Here is a 12186-nt window from a genome sequence, read left to right on the forward strand (position 1 = left end):
CCATGGGTATACAGGACATGTTCCTGTGTAAATATATCTAGAAAGGAGTCATTCTTTTGAAGTATTTTTGGAAGGAGAACAGAATAGGTTCTCTAAACTAAAACTGACCTTGCATTACATACAAACACACATGTAAATATCCTGGGAAAATAATGGAAAGTGAAAAAAGTATTCAGTGGAATTTTAGGATGGTAATTCTGAGGCTATTAATTAACTCTGAGTGTTAATAAAAAGTAAAGGTGACAGCAATAAATAAGAAAGCATTAGTTGTGAAAGTATTTGAACTTGCCACCTAGACAAGTGATTCTGGATTTCTTGATCTAAAATGGACTGCTGAAAGGATTTGAGAGCAGCTTTCTGCTCTAAGACTAAAAAATTAATTGGATACAACGTTAGTTAAAATCATGTCTGCTGGAATAGTTTGAAGTCTTAGAAGACTCAACATGTAAGCTGATTTCCTCTCACTAAAGTACTGAATAGGAGAAGATTTTATTGAAACTTCAAAATGTGGTAGAGCCTTCATCATACTGTATAATTTATATTGTGATGAATGTTGTATATCTAACTGGTTTATATTTTCAAGTGATATTCTGAATAATTCACTTCATCCTTTAAAAGAAAGTGTTTCAGAGGTGAATGACATCCTTAAATAAGTAAATTGAGAGTATAAAATTCTGCTCTGAATTCAAAATTACCCCACTAACTCAAGTGACCTTTAGCTGACATTAGTAACAACTAACTGAAAAGTTAAGAGAAATGTCTTTCTGAACCATTTATTTTAAAACAGTGTGCACACTGAAAGGTATTCTTCAACTCTAAAAAATCCAATAGCATCAGTATGTAGAGCCAAGAAATGGTACTGCACAGTTCATTGTTTGATTTGAGGTGTCATTTTTGTACTTTAGGTGCAGATCAGAATGGGTGTATCACTAACAGAAGTAAAAGTGTTCTGTTTTAGCAACTGCTGTTGCTTCCACTGTTGAGAGAGCAGTATGAGGAAATGGGCATATCTGGACTTAGGTGATCAGCATGAGGCTGAAAAGCTTTCTGCAGTTCACTTGCTTGTTGATATGCAGTTAGGTATATGTTGGTAGTCTAAAGATAGAATAAGCAGACAAAAGACAATGAAAATAGTCCAATAAACCACATTCAAGCCTTCTCTCATCTAGAACTGAAGAGGTACAGGGAAGTGCTGAATCTGACATACTTCTTTCCTTTTTCTTTACATTCCTGTTATTCAGAGACTTCACAAGCTAAAAATAGTCAGCAAATTATAAACATAAAATCATAAAACTGACATCTGTCAGGTTCATTGAAGTACTTCATATGTATCCTCTTAAACTGAAGACACAGTTCATTACTGGGAATCTGGTTTTGATAAGCCTATATCCTCAATACAAGGGAAATAACTGCAGTTAATGGAGAAGACCTAAGATCTAGTAAGCACATATTTGCTGGTAATACTCTTTATCTTTCGATTCCTTAGCAGTAGAAGATAGGAAGTTGTTTATTGGAATGATCTCCAAGAAGTGCAATGAAAATGATATTCGAGTGATGTTCTCCCCATTTGGGCAGATTGAAGAATGCAGGATATTACGGGGTCCGGATGGCCTGAGCCGAGGTAAGCAAAGCAAGAAGCTTTCTTGGCAGTTTGAGGATGCTGGATGCTGCCTTTTGCAGCTCAACTTGGCATGTGAGCTGTTTCTGTGATCCCCACCTACACCCCCTCCCTGCCCAGTAAGCATTTACATTCCTATATTCATCCCAATAATTGTGGAGGTAGTGAACAACTTGATTCCTTTTTGTTCTTTCCCCAGGTTGTGCATTTGTGACTTTTACAACAAGAGCCATGGCACAAACAGCAATCAAAGCAATGCACCAAGCACAAACCATGGAGGTAAAACAAGTTAGTGGGTGTCAGGGGCAGATGTAATTTGTCAGGCAGTCACTATGGAGTTTCAGGGACTAGAGAGCAGAGAGAAGGACAAGTGCAGTTGTGTGTTTCTTCACAAAAACTTCTCCTGGACCTTTGTGTTTGTTTTGCTCTGTTTTTGGAGTTTGAGATAGAAACTTCATCTGCAAAGAAAATACCAAAATACAAATTAGAATTAAAACCAAACAAGGTTTTGAGCCTTTGATGAAATGTGCTGTTTGAATATATGTATGTCTGTATGTATGCATAGAGAAGGAGGGGAATGCTTCCAGTGACTGGGTCTTAATTCAGTATTTTTGTGACTGCTGGGGATAGCAAGTATGTAATTGTTTGAATTGCTGTTTGCAGGGTTGCTCTTCTCCCATTGTTGTAAAATTTGCAGACACGCAGAAGGACAAAGAGCAGAAACGAATTGCTCAGCAACTTCAGCAACAAATGCAACAGATCAGTGCTGCCTCAATATGGGGAAACCTGGCTGGTCTCAACACACTTGGACCCCAGTACTTAGCAGTGAGTTTCTAATTTGGGTTCTTTTTATCTCTTCAGGAATTGGAGTGTCTGACTGTCTTGCAGTGTTTAATATATTCGTTTTTAGAAGGCTCCTTGTAGAAGGAGCTGGGTTCTTAATCCCCATTTTGTGGATGAGAAGGCTGAAATTGTATTATGTGCTCTCATCTTGCTGGGATGCTTTTATGGCAGGATTTCAACCCCAGTCACAGTAGCCCTAATTTCTGAAACCTTGGGTTTTTCTCCTGCATTCTGTAGAGTGTGCTTTTTCTATATATATAGTACCACCTCAACATTTACCATGTAAATGCCCTTTTCATGTCTATCTGATGACATAGTTCTCGTATTCGTTTATAATTTTCCTTTATTTCTGTTATCCTCTTCCAGTGAAATTTGGAACAGTACTTGGTACTGTCCAAATAGAAAAGATGATCAGATTGGAAGCAGAGTAAATAAACCCAAACAACAACCCACCAAATAAAAGCAAACCCTACAGAAAATAGAGAGAAGCTACTCTCTTTAGCAAAAATGATGTAACAGAGGGTAGACTGCAGTTTCATTACAGTTGATTTTGCTAGGTCCCTAAAGGATGAACTTTTAAAAGACTGATATGCTGTGACTTATGAGGGTTGCCATAGTAGTTCTGACAACTCTATTCTTTCATTATAAAGTCTGAGGAACAGAAAAGAAAAATTTTATCTCCTTCTTCGAATGGTGTATAGTTGAAATGGGGCAATTCTCTTACTACTTTTTTAGTTTTGGTAGATGGAAATTTTTTTTATAACAGCTAGTTAATGGAAAAAGGAATTGAAAGACTCTAAAAACCTTCTGAGCTGAAGCTTGAAATGTTTCTTATGTCTACTGTGCATAAGGAAAGTAGAGGAGGTTCCCTCTCCTGGTGGCTCTTTGGTTTTGGCATGGCATTGCCATTTGTCCCATGCTGGCAGTGTCAGGGGTAAAGTCTGTTTTGAGGTAGCATATCCTTAGGGGTGGCAGTCCTGCCTTAGGTGCTTTGAGTAGGAACTCTCTCACTACTGATTCTGCTGTTTTTGTCTTGGTGTACTGGCTATAATTTTCTCTCAGCATTGCTGATATTGAGTGTGGAAAGCAGTGTGCTGTTGCTTTGGCTGCAATGTGCTGCTTGGGCTATGTGGAGCTTCACTGTGGTGGTGCTCCGGCTGTGTTGTTCAGGGAATTCTCTTTACGCTTCGCTATGATGTGGTGCACGGGCTGCAGGAATTCATTTGTGACGGCGCTCTGGCTGTGGTGTGATGCAGTTTCTCCCAGAAGCAGAGCCAGCCCTCACTCTCACTCTTGTTTTGTTTTTTGGTGTAATGTCTAGCTTTATTTGCAGCTCCTTCAGCAGACAGCAGCTGCTTCATCTGGGAACCTGAACACACTGAGCAGCCTCCACCCAATGGGAGGTGAGTTTTCTTCCACCAGAAGACAAATTCAGTGCCAATCAAAAGAGAACAAGGGTAGACAAAGTAGCCAAAATGCATTTTAATCTCATTTGAATAAGTAGTCCTGAGTTTGCCTACTCCTTTGAAATGACAGGAATTCTCTGCTACAAGTGTGGATGTTCCTTCTTAATTTTAGTTAACTATTGTCCCCAAGGTAAGTGGTGGTGTCTCCCCAGCCTCTGGCATTTAAAATTATCTTCCCTTATGGGTAGCAAAAAGAATGCTCTCTGTATTTGTTTTCATCCAAACAGGTGCATATGTGAAGAACTTTGTTTTGAAATAGCCACTCACTAATGCAGATGTTTTTAGTGATTCTGGATTCTTAGTTTTCCCATTTTCAATGCATGTAAGAACAAAGCATTTAAATTGGAAATACACTGTTGTTAGGAATGTGAGCTAGTGCTTCATTCAGATTCTTTTATTCATTCATTTGAATTACAGTTAATTAAGCCATTACTGTTAGAGAAAATCACCTTCATAAATATGAGCAAAATTCCTTGCTGTGGACTGCTAGTCAGAATATTCAGTGAGTGTAGCAGTCCCGGGTCTGTATATTGGTTGTCCCTTTTGCCTTCATGCAGCTGGGAATAATAAAACACAAGTTAGCAACTCCATTCACCACATTCTCTAAAATCTTCTGCTGGCAGAAAAAATCTATATTTTTGTTTTAATACTGAAGACTTTTAACTTTTCAAATTGGGTCCTGGAGTTATATGGTAGTTGCCAGTACCACGCGCCCTTTCTGTGCAGAAGTTCGTCCAAAAGTGTCTTTGTAAGTCTGACTTGTGTTGGTTGGTGCACCCATCAGTAACAATTACAAGCATTTACAAAGTGTTGTAATTTCATTTGTAAGAATTTTGATTTATACTGGACATTGATTCTAAATTCAGCGTCCTATGTTGACTTCTTTCATGTTGGACCTCTTCAGAGCTCTTAGATCTAAGACTCCTGCGAAAAAAAAACTTTTTAAAAAAACCTATTCATTAATATCCTGTGTGGGGGTGATCTGTAATGGATTTTGTTATGCACACGATCCCGCCTTTTCCCCCCCTTTTGCATCTGCTTAAAAACAAGATGTAATAAAGAAGAAAGTACAGCAGTAAGGACTGGGGCAGAGGGAAGGGGGTAACTAGCTGAGATTGAGAAGTTTCCAGGGTAATTCTGTCTTCACTATTTAAAAAAAAAATCAACAAAATAAACAAAACAAGAAACCAACCAACTAACCAACAAAACCTTAAAAATTTAGAAACCAGACACAGAAATATTATGTTGCATGGTTATTCTAAATCTGTCATTCTTTACCAAAAAAGTTGTAGTTTTAAGGTCTTGATGACATCTCAGCTGATCTCCTTTCTTGCAATTCATAGAAAGAAAAATTAAGTAGGTAATTAGATCCCAAACTATATCAGACTTTGCAGACAAAATTTAATATCAGCGCTGTTTGAAAGCAGATGGGAAAACAGTGTGATGACAAGAGGACAGGTGCAGTGTGCACATGACAAGCTGCTTCAGTAAGGAACAAGCTGCCCTGATCTTCATTAGCTCCAACACTTGCACCTTTAACCCTCTGTAGCACAATAAAAGCAAAATAGAAAACTTTTTGATTTCAACTTCATGCTTTTATGTTACAATGGAATCTTGAGAATCTAAATAAAGGTAGAATCCCCTTGTTTTGGGAATTGAATTTGCTAAAGGAGACAGGTCCTGCCACAAAGAGAAAACAATTGAAAGAGTTTAAAAAACCAAACAAACTGTACTAAAGGTATTAGAAGTACTTTAGAAAATAATTAGTTTATATTGCATTGTCACAATCTTATGTTGTCTGTTTACGTGCTTAAATTACAAAACCGAGATTTTAATTATTTGAGATGTGTCCTTTGCTCCTAAGGTCTTTTTAAGTATCCAAAAGATGAAATACCACCTTTGCTTAGGATGTTGTGATGTTATTAAATGGAGGGTGATTAATTTAGTTTTGTTTTTAATTATGTTGGGAATAAGTGTTAGGAATTGTCTAAAGTCAGATGAAGAGAGGAGGAATAAAATAATCAAAGGTAGGAGACAAAAAATGGAAAGTAAGGGAAAAATGAAGGGAGGCAGAATTGGAAGAATGGAGCTAGTCTACCAAAGGATACTTAAAATATAGACTTCAGGAGGCAATCCATTTTAATGGATTCTCTGGCAGGAAAAAAAAGGGCAAAATATAGTCAATACTGACCAAGTGGTTTCATTCAAAAATGGTGGTTCAGAATGAAGGTGAGTCAGATGAATAAATTGACCAGTAAAATTCATAAACACAGGGGTCCCTTCCCCCTGCAGTATTCCTTGCTCCCTGTGCACGACATGCCTGGGATTTCCTGATTTCCTTGCCAGTGTGTTTGGCCAGCGTAAACATACATTGGCTGGTCCTGTGGTCACGAGTTGCCACTTAACAATTGTCTCACCATTGATTGTTGCTTCTTGGCTGCCAGGGGGACCAAACAAAACATGCTGATGCTCAGCTGATGGTGGGTTGAAGCCATGATTTTGTGGCCTCTGTGGTGTGAGGCCTTCATGAAAGAATTTTGTAGTTACTGCTGTCCCCATACAAAGAGTGAGGAGGGACATGAGAGCGGGAGAAGTTACTGGTCTCGTGTCTAGGCAAGTTCTCTAGCTTGCATATGAGCTCTCAGACCCTGACTTAACTCCTGCACTTTTGCTGACTGGAGAGAACACTGCTTGAAAATTTCTGTACTTTGGAGTTTCCATCTGGCATAACGACTACCTCACCTTTTCCTGAATCACATCTGTCTGGGCAAAGAAGAAGATTTTCAATTACAGCAAAGAATTGCAATGTAGAAAAGATTGGTAACTAGTATTAAGCCTGTTGCTTTTTAGCTCCTTCCCTTTGTCCCTTGTGATGAGCTTGCTGGATGTGTTAGGCTTGGATGATGGTGGCTCTGACAGGAGAACCTCGGCCTTCTTCCCTGTGTTGCAGGACTGAATGCGATGCAGTTACAGAACCTGGCCGCCTTGGCAGCTGCAGCCAGTGCAGCTCAGAACACACCCAGTGGCACCGCTGCACTCACCTCCTCCAGCAGCCCCCTGAGTGTGCTCACCAGCTCAGGTAAGAGACTTCCCATGCTGTAGCCTGACATCCATTGCCCTGGAAGTCCTTTCAGCATAGATGTCACCTGTTTTATCTATCTCTTTTTGTCACTTTCATGTTGATCTTTAATGGAGAAACACTCTACTAGTAGGTTCACTGGCCTCTGTTTAGGGTAGATATTTTTGCCACCAGCAAAGGCTTTTTTACCTGCTGTGTCTCTTCCTCCAAATGGTCAGATTAATATAGAGTAAAAAGAATTTTTGAGGTCATTATGAAGCAGAAAGGTAGGTGACCTCCTTCCAGTCATGTTATTACAATCTCATCGCATATTTGGTTTATCTGTGATTTTAGGCAGGCACTGTGGTGAATACACCCTGTTCCTCTCAATATGGAAACAGAAAATGCCTTTAGCATGAGGTAATGCATTCTGTGCACTAGAACAGTACAGTTCATATTCCATTAATGAAGACAAGGATATTATACCTTCCTCAAAAAGTAGAATGAACTGATCCTAGCGCTTTTACTGGAAAGTAGTTGTCTAGAATTTAATGTATGTGTTGCACATAAAAATTAGTACCTTCCTTTTGCGTGGCTTTTTTGTGTCTTGTTTGTTTTGGGTTGGGTTTTTTTAACTTTAGGTTATGTACATTAACCAGAGATACTGGAATGTCCAAGCAGTGTTCTTTTGCTTTCTTATTGTTAAATATGATCATTAAATGCAACAGGCAAAAAACTAAAAATAAATTCAGTTGTGCTTATGGCAGACATATTAAGTTTTTATCACAAATGAGGATCAGTATTCTACTCAGTTATTTCTGTCTGCTTTTGAGTTATTACTAAATCCTGGCATGAGAAGGGAGACCCTGTGTTTTCAGGGTGTCAGTTTTCCAGCATCTGTCCTACAGAGTTGACATGCTCACTTGTGATTGGGAGAGACCAAAGAGGGTTGGAGGGAGGGGGTTTCAAATTTCCACAGGTAGATTTTGAATTGTGTAGGAGGACCATGGAGCCAGGCTAGGAGATTATAAAGAGATTACAAAGAAAAGCTGTTTAGAAAACCTTCTGTCACATGATTGGGGGTTAAACCACGGGTGCTTTGCAGTTTTCTACTTAAAGAAATTCCCAAGAAATAATTAGTCCAAAGAGTGTTATGTTGCAGGACATTTTTTTCATTAAAACTTTGTGGTCTGCAATCCTTAAAAGATTGAAATTTTAAAATTTGTCTTGACTCACAGCTATGTATCCTATTCTATAATTTAAAAAAAAAACACACACAAAAGAAAACAAACAAAAAACTATGAAGAGTTCAGACTACAGAAGAGCTGCATTTATATCCCACTAATGCTTATTCATCATAAAGGAAGCATGAAGGTGAATATATCTGACAGTTTCTCCTCTATTTCTTCATGCTTTGTCAGGTTCCAGTTTGTTGTGACTGGCATTTAGAACTAAGATTTGCTTATTGACTGTCTTGTCTGATGACTGCAGCGAGCTTATTCTTCTTTGTTGAGGTGGAGAGGGGCTGGCAGGTTGTGAAGTTCAAATGTCAGATGTGCTAGAAAAAGCAGAGACAGCCCCTTCTCAAAAGTGTGCAGTGAAAGGACAAGGGCAATGGACACAAGTTGTAGTGGAGAAAATTCTGATTAGATAGAAAAATAAAATTATTGGCACGAGTGATCAAGCTCAGGAGCAAGGTGCCAGTGGGGCTGTGAAATCTCCATCATTTCAGAGTCTGAGAATGCAATTGGAAAGGACCGTTTCAAATTCAGAGGTTAGATCAGCTCTGAACAGACTTTTAGACAGGATGATCCACAGAGGTCTCTTTCAAATGAAGTTGTGCTGCTATTGAGTGATTCTTTGGAATTAGCTTCCACTCTGTGAATTTTGGCTGTTCCACAGAACTATGCAGGTTCCTTTTTCCTTGATGAGAGACATATTTCAGGACTCTGTTCCATTTTTTATCATGCTTGTGGAGGGGCTAGGGGGTGGCACACAGCCCATTTTCCAGTACTTTTCAGTGCTGAATTCAAATAACCTTCTGATTATCAGTAATATCAATGAATGGTTGTGTGTCAGCAATTCGGTTATCGTGATGGATCATTTGTATTAATATCCTATACAGATTTATCAGTTAACTCTTCACAGGCTTGTAACATGCAGCAGGCACTATTGTATTGCTCTTTAAACCTTATTTCAAGTATAATTTTAAAGAGTAAAGATTAGCTTTGCTCAAAAGAAATAAAAAGTTTTGGAGGGCATGTTGTCCATAAGTAGTCACTGACATCAAATTCTGAAACAGTTCTAGTGCTTTTTGTTAGAGGTATAAATATGCTTCACCTTTATAAACTACACTCAAACTGGGGTGAGGAGAAGCCTCAATGTGTACAGGCACATTGAGTCCCGCGAGACTTCCTGAAATTATACAGCTTTTTAACTCTTTAGTCTTCAAGCAAACTTGAAATTCTGTTGTGATTAATATTCATGTGTGCATTCACTCTGTCTGCATTCACATAGAGGGCTGTTGGGCTCCACGCAGAAAACATCTCTCCCTCCTGAACTACATCCAGACCTTGAAGAAACTCAGTATCTAGCAGTTCAGTACCATGTGTTAGTAAGTGCCTGCCTAGTCTGAGGGACATATGGCAACATCTACTGGGATAACCTCTTAAACCTAACTGCAGATGAGATGACTAACTCCTTGACTTCTCTCCATCTGTCATCCAAATGTTCACCTGATGCTTATTTGGACATCTCTCCTCAAATTGCATAATTGATGGAAAAATCCAGACAGTCCTTCTGCATAGTTAGTTCCCTGCTTGATTTTCTTTCATCTGCACTGATATCATTTATGTCTGGGGAACTTGGAAGTCTACCCAGTGCAGTCCATGGACTATGGATGGATTACATGTCAGAATGATGGAATTCAGAGGCGTTATGTATTGTTGTGCTGCCTTCCTACCCATTTCAGACAATTTTATTTAGATAGTTCCAAGTACAATTGTGTATTTTGATGTAGAATAGGGTGAAGTAAAACCTTCAACCTTACTGAAGATCAGCTCTTGGAACTGAACAGTCTGCTGCTATGTTGTCATTGTTGCAGAGACCGTGGCCATAAATAAACTCAGACTGCTAGCTTGTGAAAGGGACATCCAAGAAAATACTATAGTAGTATCTCAGGATAGGAGTGTCTTGTCTGTCATCTTTTTTACTTGAGCACCAATAAGAATTATATGCTTCAGAGCAAAATAGAATGGTTGCAAACACTGAGGTTTGTTTCCATATCTCTTCCTTCTTAAGGCAACCTCAAAGGTCCAGCAAAGCTTAGATGATTTCCCTGGCCTTGATGTGTCTCCAGCAAAATTGTTTTCAGAGATAGCAGAGTATTTCTGGTTTTACTGGAACTAATTCAGGTACAGTTCAGTCAGATTCATCATCTGAATTCAACTTTTCTTCAGGTCATTGCTTGGATGCTCCGTGACTGGATTAGGACAGACTTACTGTTCTTTTACCTACCTCCACAAGTTGTTACTTGATGTCCTTGACCAAGTTTCATTGTCTTTCTAATAATATGTCTTTCAGTATCTTTCTGCAAAGCTGTTCTTAATTACATATCCAAATTTTCTGAAAACCTGCTTAAGTATTTTCAGCTACTTCTATTAGAGTTAGCCTTCTTGACTAAATATAACTCAGTAGATAGATCTAAGAAAACATAACCTTAGTAGCAAGAAAAAAGCCCAGCAACCCACTAAAAACTGCACAGAAACAAGGTTAAGAATTAGGAATGGCGTAAAGAACATGTATAAAACAATATTAATTTTCCATCCCCATTGCTTTGGGGTTTTTTTCTGATCTAAAATATAACACAGGAAAAACAGAAGAAAAGAAATTATGACTTAGAACAGTGGAACTCCTTCTATATTAGGAATAGTCTGAAAAATAGAAGACTGCCATGGGAGAAGGATATGATTACAGCCTACAAATACATTAGTGTTGTGATGAAGATGAATAGGGTAAAAACAGCCATTAGATATTTCAAGAATAGAATTGCAGGATATCAGGTGAAGTTGTCACCTGCTAATTTAAAAATAAAAAACAGATTTTTCTTAGCATAGTGCATGATTAAATTGCAGAAGTTGTGCCTTAGAACATAGTAGAGTCCAACAGTTTGGTTTTCACTTTGTGCTGAAAGTAATGAATGAAAATTGTAACTTTATTACAAAGACATTGCCTTTGGCTGAAAAAAATCCTAGATTCACAGATGGCTCTGTTGATATATAGGCTGTACACAGGAAGCATTCCTTTGTAATTGCCCTGTATGTCTGCTCTACTGTTACTTATCTGCCTTTTGTCGCCATCAGAAATGGGATGCTGTCTTCAATTCCTATGTACATAAGGATAAAGAAAATACAAACAAGTCTTTGGTTTTCTTGGCATTTTCAGTACTTAAGCATTTCTTGTTTTGCCTAAAGAAATTTCTGATAAAGGCAGCTAAACTAAAATAACTGTGTGATCAGTATTTTATAGCCATTTAACTTAATTTATTTAAAATCACAGGCTTTTAAAGTAGGGAAGGTACCCATTTTCTCTCTCACTTTGCTCTCTAGTCTTTTTTTTCCTTAGCTGCTGCTATTTTAATGGGGTAGGTTTGGAAGGGTTTTTAAATGGTGTTCTCATCTGTCAAATATAGTGGTTTTTGAATTACAAAGATCAGCAATGAAATGTTGCAGGAACAAGTGTTATTCTAAAATCAAAGTAACTGTGTTATTTCTGAGCTCTGGCTTTTCTTTAGCCAGGTGTGCTAATTTTTCTGCCAGCCTGAGGGTTATACTGTAACTTGCTCTCTGTGTTTTCCCAATATTTAATATGCTATTGATAGTAAGACAGAAAGTGTCTCCTTTTCATCAGAGTAAGCATCTTAAAAATAGTTTGGGACGTTGTCTTTCAATTTTTGATTTATTAGGAGAATTTGTCTTTACGTGTACTAGAGGAGGTTTGTCATTCCATCTGTTATTACAAAAAAGGTTATGAAGTGGAGCTCTCTGGTTCTCATGCAGCCTTGGTTAGGTACAACTAACTACTTTTAGGGGATTGTTAGGCTGTATTCCATTTAAATAGTTCCAATATCCAACCCCAGCAGAGACTTTGTGCCACAAACATGCAGTGGTAAATATGTAGTGCATGTGGAACTGATTGCAAAA

General features: G+C 38.3%; 1 protein-coding gene across 7 annotated transcripts in view; it reads left to right on the top strand.

Annotated features, from left to right (window-relative positions):
• CELF1 (CUGBP Elav-like family member 1) overlaps positions 1-12186 on the top strand; it is a 62302-nt gene that overhangs the window by 36898 nt on the left and 13218 nt on the right. For 4 of the 7 annotated variants that reach the window (XM_066187923.1, XM_066187928.1, XM_066187922.1 and 1 more), the window contains exons 6-10: positions 1487-1621; positions 1818-1897; positions 2282-2443; positions 3783-3864; positions 6878-7006. In XM_066187923.1, the coding sequence (XP_066044020.1) occupies positions 1487-1621; positions 1818-1897; positions 2282-2443; positions 3783-3864; positions 6878-7006 (588 nt within the window). The remainder of the gene's footprint in view (positions 1-1486; positions 1622-1817; positions 1898-2281; positions 2444-3782; positions 3865-6877; positions 7007-12186) is intronic. The other 3 variants (XM_066187924.1, XM_066187926.1, XM_066187927.1) reach the window with 2 other exon arrangements.

The sequence above is a fragment of the Chamaea fasciata genome, unplaced genomic scaffold (assembly GCF_029207755.1).
Source record: "Chamaea fasciata isolate MVZ Bird 193981 ecotype frontalis unplaced genomic scaffold, bChaFas1.0.hap1 SCAF_7, whole genome shotgun sequence".
Classification (NCBI taxonomy): Eukaryota; Metazoa; Chordata; class Aves; order Passeriformes; family Sylviidae; genus Chamaea; species Chamaea fasciata.